The 9130-nt window shown below is 45.4% G+C and overlaps 2 protein-coding genes across 2 annotated transcripts; one reads left to right on the top strand and one right to left on the bottom strand.

Annotated features, from left to right (window-relative positions):
* The first annotated feature begins 4253 nt into the window (after positions 1–4253).
* On the top strand, positions 4254–6183 carry LOC101779461 (peroxisomal and mitochondrial division factor 1). The gene has a single exon (XM_004964030.3). It carries the CDS (start codon positions 4319–4321, stop codon positions 5666–5668), a length of 1350 nt encoding a protein of 449 aa, XP_004964087.1. The 5' UTR covers positions 4254–4318; the 3' UTR covers positions 5669–6183.
* A 1795-nt stretch (positions 6184–7978) lies between these two features.
* LOC101776056 (probable histone H2AXb) lies at positions 7979–8880 on the bottom strand. Its single transcript, XM_004962809.2, has 2 exons — positions 8609–8880; positions 7979–8471 (listed from the first exon to the last, which is right to left on the bottom strand). Exons 1-2 carry the CDS (start codon positions 8792–8794, stop codon positions 8247–8249), a joined length of 411 nt encoding a protein of 136 aa, XP_004962866.1. The 5' UTR covers positions 8795–8880; the 3' UTR covers positions 7979–8246.
* Between the last annotated feature and the right edge of the window lie 250 nt (positions 8881–9130).

Raw genomic sequence — 9130 nt, 5'->3', positions numbered from 1 at the left:
ATGAGGTGATATGCGGAGTAAGGGTTGGAATACGTTTAGATGGCCCTAAGATATTTTTAGAAATTTTCCTAGGATTTTTAGAATTGAATTGGATGTAAAAGCAATTTTTCACGTACACGTAATAGGGTTTTTCTATTATATGAGAGCTAGATATTTTGGAAAAGGGTTTGAATGTGATGAACAATGGGTAAGGAAGGCATGGATAGGTTTAGTATATTTCCTAGTATTTTTGGTGAATCTTGGGGAATTTTTGGAATAGTGGAAGGGCTCTAAGTTAAGGATTTATGTACACTTATTGGGAGCACCTATAAATTTTGTACAGGTTGACATGAGGGGTGGGGGCCACCCAGCACACTGTGCTGTGTGCCGCACCCGTGGGCCGATGGACCACGGTGCCCAAGGGCATGCGTTCCACATAGATCGGGCGCGCGAACGCGGGACGGAAGAGGGGGTGATGGAGGGGTGATGGCATCAGTGGTCGGGTCTGGCTGGTAGTGAGAGAGGGAGGGACGAAGGGGCAATGGCAGCGGATGGTGTACCACTTCTCCTAAGAAGCGAGCAGCGCCGCCGCGACAGCATTGCCACCACCCCAGAACTCGCTAGAGTTTTGCCGGATCGGCGCTTTGTGTCGCCGCTGGGCTTGCAACCAACGTTAAAAGAGAGCGAACGACGTGGCGAACTCGCTCTAGGGGTCGGGTAGGTGAGGCAGGAACTGGAAGGGGTGCGGCCATGGAGGGCCGAAGTTTGAGTCGGGCGTGGCGGCTCTAGGCAAAGGGCAAGGAGGGTGATGTCCCTTTTATAGGTGGGGAGAAGGCATACAGGGCGGCTTCGCCAGGGATAAGGACGAGGAGGCTTCGTGGTGAAGGAAGGGGGAAAGGGGGACGCACAACGAGGGCAGGAGGCACAGCGGTAGGTGGCGGTGTGACAGCGTGGCCTGTCAGGGTGGGGATAAGGGTGAGCGAGAGGAGATAGCTTTCTTGGGGGTGAAGGCGGGCGAGAAGGAGGCACCGATGTGACGGCACGTGGCACGGCGAAGCAGGGCAGCACGGTAAAGGATGTGGTGGCGGTCGAGAATTGCTTGTCGGGCGGCAACGGTGCTGGTGAGCGATCGTGTGGGCCGGCTCGTGCTGGGCCAGCGCGAGTGCGCATTGGGCCGGGCGAGGGGAGCTGTGCTGGGGTGGGCGCAAGAAAAGGCGGGGTAAGCCAGGCTGAAAGAAGGACCAGGTGGAAAGGGAGGTTGCGGCCCATTTGATATTTTGGATTGGTTTTCCATTTGTTTAAGGATAAGTTTGAATTCAATTTTGAAATGGATTTCAAATTTGAATTGAATTTGAGGTGTGGGCTTGGATTGGACATGGAAATGAGGCTTTTTGAAGAGGTTTGAAGTTTAAGATGTTTGAATCTATTTAGGATTGTATGGTGATTTCCTAAAGTCTGGAATGGAATTAATATTCAAATTAAATTTGAATAATAGTCCCAAGGTTTTAAAAAAAGGTCGTATTTTTAGGAATATTGTTTCTACGATTTTGGGGGTTTAGATTTAGGAAGAAATATCTTTGGGGCTTTTGAAAAAAAAGAGTTGGGATTATCTGCCAAAGACTTGGGATTGAATTTGAATGGAATTTGATTTTTGATAAGTTTTACATTTGGAGGTTTAAAGGATTTGATCATAGGTGGAATCAAGGATTTGAGTATCAGATTTTAGCATAGGGTGTTGATGGAGTTAATACTTGAATAAAATTCAAATATTATCTCTAAGGTTTTTGGAAAATAATGATATTATCGTGGAAACATTTTTAGGGTTGGAGGAAAAGGATTTAGGCTTACGTCTACGAAGGGTTACTAGAGCAACCAAATACAACACACCTTGGTATTTCGTGCAAGATTGATTTGTAAAAGGGTTTGAATATTTGGAAAAAAACAAAATATGTTTAGTTTAAAGAAAAATTCTGAAAAGTTCGTATTTTTAAATGCTCTTAAAAGTAGGATGTTACACCATGTGTAATACATGCCTAACTCCAAGCCAACATGATCTCTGGCAAGATACAACTGGGAATACAATGACGTGTATTTTCACCATTGCCGGATCATACGTTGTGTAAGGAAAATGGGACCATGAATCCGGCCACCAGAGCAATGGCGGAGCTTCATGGTGGCCAAGGGGGCCCATGCCCCCCCCCCCCCAGCTCCTAAAGTTGTTAAAGAAATAGCAATTTGACTACTTAAACATTCTATGCATGCTATTATCCTCTGGTATTGCCCCGCTCTCAATTTCTCCGCTAGCTCCGCCACTGCACCAAAGTGTTAGATTAGAACCCAACCTCATCCGAGAGAGAGAGCCATCGCCCATATGACATGCCCTCACCGGCTGGTCGAATCGCCCCATCTCCGCCCTCATGCGGGTTCTGGACTTTCGGCCACCCGCTCGGGCGATGGCGAGGAGGGAGGAGCCATGGTGGTGAGGTGGCGAGGGGAAGCTCCTGCTGCCTACAGGACTGATACGGGGAAGGCTTTTCTATTGTCCCATGGTTTGACGTTTTTTACATCATCTATAAGCTTCTAGGCATGTTTTAAAGTATCATGTCCTCCTTTGCTACGTCTTTGTAGTAGAGATCATATGCTGTATAAAAGATCACTCTAGTTGCCTTTTCCATGTCGGAGGAACTGATAAAAATGGTGAGAGCTAGTACAATAAAGGGCTTATAGCCCTGAAGCCCTCTTACATGGCACTTTTGCACATGTAGAAAAAGAGAGACAAAAGAAAAAGAAAAGAATGCCTTCTTGTGCAAGAACTCAGCTCTACACACCGTAGTAAGATAGACTACATGAGAAAAGAGAGACAGAGAGAAGGTAAATAAGGGCAATTGGAATGAGTTAACCCAACGTATTGATTGTCTTGAAAATTACCTTTATATGACATGGCAGGAGCAAAAGTGGGTTCTATTATTACGACCTTACATGTGTACAAGTACAAAGTACTGAACATGCATTAATTAAAGAAATGCATGCGCAATTACCTGTCCTATATATATATATATATATATATATATATATATATATATAGAAATTTTAGAATGATTGGAAAAAATAAGATCCGTCCATCCCGAGAAATCTAACGGTGAAAACAAAGGAAGTTCCTATAAATACCTAAAAAGAAGTACCAAATTGGTGGGACTAACTACCAAAAATAGTCCTTAAATTTATTTTTTTAATTGTTTTTCCGATCAGACGGTGGAAACAAAGGAAGTACCAACAAGCACCGATGGTTACTTTTGAATCACTATACAAAAGCTCATCCTATAATATCTCCTTCCATCATCATGTAGGTAAACGATCACATAAACAATTTATTAATACGAAGAAAAACAGGTAATAAAGAGGGAAAAGAATAGTGCTCGGCCGTGATATTGTGAGGGTTCTTATTTCTTGATGAACCACTTGAGACTTGAGAATCGTCAGAATTCGTGCAGAATATATGCCTTCTTGTGTTGTCATTAACCTGCTTGGGTATTGATACAATATCTGGGTATCTTATTGGTCATTGTGCGTGTACTAGTTATAGAACAGTTGCAGATGATAGTTCAAAGTTTCAAGCAAAAACATTACGTGATGATAGACCAAGTAGGGCGTAGTGCAAGCTGAATAACATACTGGCTTGCGTGTTGATTTGAGATTATTCAGCAACTTGCGCTTGCAAGAATTTGCATGTTATGTTTTTGAGTTCTGAACCTCTGGAAGAGCTTATCTGATGCTGGAACTTAAGAAACAACACTAAGGATCCTGTGATGGTGAATGAGTACGTGAGACCAACTGACTAAGCTACTTGTGGAATCCAAAGTGAAAACCGCATTACCACACGAAGTGATAAGGTCACTTTGCTGCTTAAGTGGTAAACGGTAAATTCTCAAGAAAGTACCAATTATCTGCGGGTCTAAATTTACAATCGAAGGTGCAGGTTCACCACAAACTCCACCAGCAACAGCATGCCACCAAGGCGCAAGTGAATTCCCCTGAACGTTGCAATGCAGTCATACTGTCAGAACATTCAGGAATTTCAGATTGCCGTCATCACATTTGCCAAAGAATGCAGAATCGAGGAGGCGGGTCTCACTTGGGCGGCAATCCATCCTCTGATTCCCTCCTCTTCTCACCCAACACTCCATCCCTTGTCTCCTCTGCTTCTTCACTCTTCCTCATCACCGGCACTCCATCCTCTCCCTCCCTCTTAATTTCCTTGTACATATTCACCCTGAGGCAGCTGGGGCACGACGACGACAGCGAGCGAGGAGCCTCCCACCTCCGACGGGTGCGTGACAACATGGGGGGAGAGCAATCCCGTGAGTCCTCCTCGCAGTCGCAGGGGTGGCAATTGGAAGAGGTGAGCAGAGTGGCTCGGGAGCTCTCAAACCAGGTCACCACGCTGGAGCGCAGGGTGCAGGACCTGGAGCGCAAGAACACCGAGCTGTCCGGTGACAAGGGTAAGCTGGAGAAGAACCTGGAGGAGAAGACGAAGGCCGCTCATGTGCTCTCAAACCAGGTCTCCACGATGAAGCACAGGTTGCAGGAGCTGGAGCGCAGAAACGCCGAGCAATGCAATGAGCTAGTGCAGCAATTGGAGGACACGAGGAAGGCTGGTTTGGTGTTCATGGACGCTGCGGGTTTATACCAGGAAGTAGCAGAGCGGCAGATTAAGGCGAAGGTGGAGGAACTGGATGACACCAGGAAGGCGGGCCTGATGTTCATGAGCGCTGCGGATTCATACGAAGAAGTTGCAGAGAAGCAAATTAAGGCAAGGGAGATGGAATTGGGGGACACGAGGAAGGCAGCCGTGTTATTCATGGATGCCGCTGATGCTTACCAAGAAGAAGCGGAGAAGCAAGTTAAGGCAAAGGCGGAGGAATTGGAGGATACCAGGAAGGCAGGTCTTGTGTTTATGGATGCTGCCGATATGTACCAAGAAGAAGCGGAGAAACAAATCAAAGCAAAGGTTGAGGAATTGGAGGGAACAAGGAAAGCAGTTCTAGTGTTCATGGATGCCGCAGATGCTTACCAAGAAGAAGCGGAGAAGCAAATTAAGGCAAAGGTGGAGGAATTGAAGGTGCTACGAGCCCAGAATGTGGAGATGGATGAGAGGGTACAATCTTTGGAGCTGGAGCTCGAGATTGCTCTAGCCAAGAATCGAGAATTGGAGGCTGGTGTCATTGTGAAGAAGATGGAATATGATTTGGTGAAGGTTGAAAATGATAAGCTTGGGACAGAGGTTTCCACGGTAGAACAAAAATATGTCCTACCTGAAGTAGAGGTTGAGAGGCTCAAGATGGAAGAGATAATGGAGGCAGTTTTGAAAGAATTTGATGCTGAGAAGGCAGAAATCATAAAGGTGCCAGAGGACCTCAAGACAAATGGTGAAAATGAAAAGCTCTCAGAGGTTTATGAAATAGAGCAAAAACATAGCCTCTTTGAAGTAGAGGTTGAGAGGCTCAAGATGGAACTGGGTGCATTGGTGGGGAAGGAGGCAGTTGCGGATGCATTTGATGTTCAGAAGGAAGAAAACATGAAGGAATCCAATGACCTCAAGAGGAAAGTGGAAGAAGTCTATGCCATTAAAGATTTTGTGAGGGGTGAAAATGATAAGCTTAGGTTAGAGGTTTTGACAACTGAACAATAACATGGCACATCTAAGACAGAGGTTGAGAGGCTCAAAATGGATGCATTGGTATAGGCAAAGGAGTTACTTGGCAACAGAATTCCATAGTGAGAAGGATTAAATCGTGAAGAGATTACAGGACCTCAAGAGGAATCCTAGCCTCTCTCAAAAAGAAGGAACTCCCAACCATCAAGGATTTGGTGAAATGATGCGAAATTTTTATCATAGAAAGCACCAAGAGAAGGTTGAAGCATGCAAGCTGAAGTAAAAAAATGGAGGCACTTGAAAATTATGATGATGTAAAGGACGGTGAGATTGGGAAACTGATGGCAAAATATTGGATGGAAAAGAGGGGGTGGCAAGGCAAGGACATTGTGCTACTACATCTCGCAGTGGCATTTGGAGCTAATTTGTCATCGCAAGGAAATCATTTATCATGTGAATCTAAAAATAATTAGATTGTGAAGAAGTATTAGTATGTAATAAGATCAGTTGGTTATATGCAATAAAATGGAACTTCCGCTTCCTTTGTGATATGTGATGTGTTCTTGTTGTGTTCATTTGGATGCATTTTTGTGATGCCCCACATATTCAACACTTCAGTAAAAAAAAGTGACATCTTAAGGATCGTTACTCAACATAGCTATGCACCCTTAAATAATGGTCCTAATTAGAGTGATGCAACAGAAAAATAGTTATGTAATGCAAGGTAGTTACAAATTTACATTGTTCATATGTTTGACCTTTATTACATCATCTCTACAAGCATATTTCCACATATGGCATGATTTTGTCCGTTTCTATACTTTTTTTATGGATCATATTCCATGGTCATAAGATCATCAAGCTGCATTATCCCTGAAAGATGAGCAAATGACAAGATTGAGAACAGGTGCTCTGTTACTTTTTGTAGGGCACATTAGTGCAAACTTCATAAAAATTTTCCAAACAATTATTCAAACTATGCATATTTTTAGTGTACAAATGTTGTAGCAATAGATTTGTATTTCACAAATCTTTTTAGTATGATTTCAATTTTTGTCGCAGTTGATGCTAAAGTTAAGAGAAATTGATAGTCGAATAGTCGAAGTGTATTTCTAAAGATTTATTTCCAAATCCTAATATACCTTATAAAAAGAAACTAAGGGAGTACAAAAAAAAGACTTATAGCCCTCTTACATTGCACAATGAGAGGGGGGCCATTATAAGAGACAATTCAATCTATTGGCTATATTTAGTCTTGTCTTTAGATGACATGGCCTTAAAGGTAATAGTGGGTTATATTGTTAAAGCTTGATATGAACACAAAATACGCAATAAGAATTTATTAAAGAAATGCACGCACGATTATCTTTATATCCTATAACATCTATCATCATGTAGGTAAGTGCATACAGAAACATGTTTCTTATAATACACAAAGAAAACAGGTAACAACGATGGGAAAATAGAGCTTGGGCATTATGTTGTGAGGGTTCTTGTTTCCTAAAGCACCACTTGAGAAAGTGCAGAATGTGTGTTTTTTGTGTCGTTTTTGACCTGCTTGGATGTTGGTATAAGATTCAGGTGTGTCCTGGTTATTATGTAGGTGCCCTTTTGTACGGAAACAGGAGGTGTAGTTGGCATGTAGTGTTTATACGTATATTGGTCGGCTAGTTGGTTTGAGATTACTAATAACTTTACCTGCAGGAATTTGCATGTATTCTGTTTGAGTTCTGAACCTCCGTAAGAGCTTACCTGATTTTAGAATTGATGAGAAACAAAGGATATTGTGATGGTAAGATGAGTGACCAAAACCATGTTACCACGAAGCGGCAAGATCACTTTTTGTGGTTTCACCTCCAAGATTGTACTGCTGCATAGCCTCTACTATGTTCAAACTTCAAAGAGTGTTTAAAGGAAATAGCTGCACCAATGTATCCCTAGCAATGTCTGACAGGAGTTGGCTGGTAGCACAAGGTGCTTCAGTTTCAGAGATGCAGGATTCTCCTAACATGAGAATGAACTGGAGCCTCATACAGTAAACTCAATCTTTCCTTTCCAAATTCACTTTGCCAAACCAAGCAATTCGGATACGATTCACCCAAAGCGAATGTTAGCTCCACCAACAAATGCAGATTAAACGATCCAAACAATAGCCTGTTCTGTTATACAAGAAACATTCAGATGAAAATGAAAATAACCAAATTCAGCAGGCTCACCGAAACCACATGCCCCAACTGAAAGTCTGAAACCAGTATCAGCATAGATCACCAAAGCAGGTAAATTCCTCTGAAAATTACAACACATTCAGAATGGAAACATTCAGGAAATCCATACACAAATGGAGCATCCGCAGGACACAGATTCGGGATTCACATTCAAGAATCATAGCAAGCAACATAACCGACCATTTCATCCATCCCAAGATTGATTGATAGATACAGCAAACTTTCATCCATCCATCACAAACTTCCCCTGATAAACCACCATTGCAAAACCTAACCTAACCTAGATAGACAAGATACTGGAAGTACTACTATTCCTACTGACGAACCAAGAAGCCAAAACAGCGGCTCCGATTGAAGTTGGGTTTCCGACCGGAGGAGTCATCCGCCGTCTAGAACTCCTGGGAGGCAGATCCGATGTCGGCCTTGCCCTTGCCGCCGGCCTTCTTGGGCAGCAGCGTCTGGTGGATGTTTGGCAGCACCCCTCCGGCGGCGATGGTGACGGCCCCCAGCAGCTTGCTGAGCTCCTCGTCGTTGCGTACGGCGAGCTGGATGTGGCGCGGCACGATCCGGTTCTTCTTGTTGTCGCGCGCCGCGTTGCCGGCGAGCTCCAGCACCTGCGAAATGGCAAGAAAACCGGATCCATCAGAAACAGCAGTCCCTATGGATCCACCGAGGAAGGGCGGGGGAACAGTAACGAGGAGAGAGATGGGGAATGGGGGGAGGGAGGAATGGAGGAGGGGAGAAGACGTACCTCGGCGGCGAGGTACTCGAGGACGGCGGAGAGGTAGACGGGGGCTCCCCCGCCGACGCGCTCGGCGTACTTGCCCGTCTTGAGGTAGCGCGCGACGCGGCCGACGGGGAACTGCAGGCCGGCCTTGGACGACCGCGACACCGCCTTGGTGCCCTTGGGCTTGCCCCTGCCGCCGCTGGAACTCATCTTCTCCTCCCTTCCTTGCGAGGAGTCCTCCGAGGATCGAGGTAGGCCCCAGAGATTGCCGGAAATGGAGTTGTGGCGATGTGGGGAATGCGGGATGGAGAAGTGGGAGGTGGAAAAGTTCAAACCCCGGGGTTACGTAGGGGCCAAGGCGGCGCACGATTGGCGGAGGCGGGGGGGCGCGGATCGCTGACGTGGACGGGGCGTCGGATCGGGGAGCGGGCGCGCGGGGCTGGAAGGCCAGGATTTCCAGGCGGGCACGACCGGCGGGGGAGCGGAAAATTTTTTGGGCGGGTTCGGGTCGCGCGGCGGGAGGGGGAGGGAGGGAGGTCTCAAACT

The sequence above is a fragment of the Setaria italica genome, chromosome III (assembly GCF_000263155.2).
Source record: "Setaria italica strain Yugu1 chromosome III, Setaria_italica_v2.0, whole genome shotgun sequence".
In the NCBI taxonomy this organism is placed as follows: domain Eukaryota; kingdom Viridiplantae; phylum Streptophyta; class Magnoliopsida; order Poales; family Poaceae; genus Setaria; species Setaria italica.
This window is presented reverse-complemented; position numbering and strand designations above follow the sequence as displayed.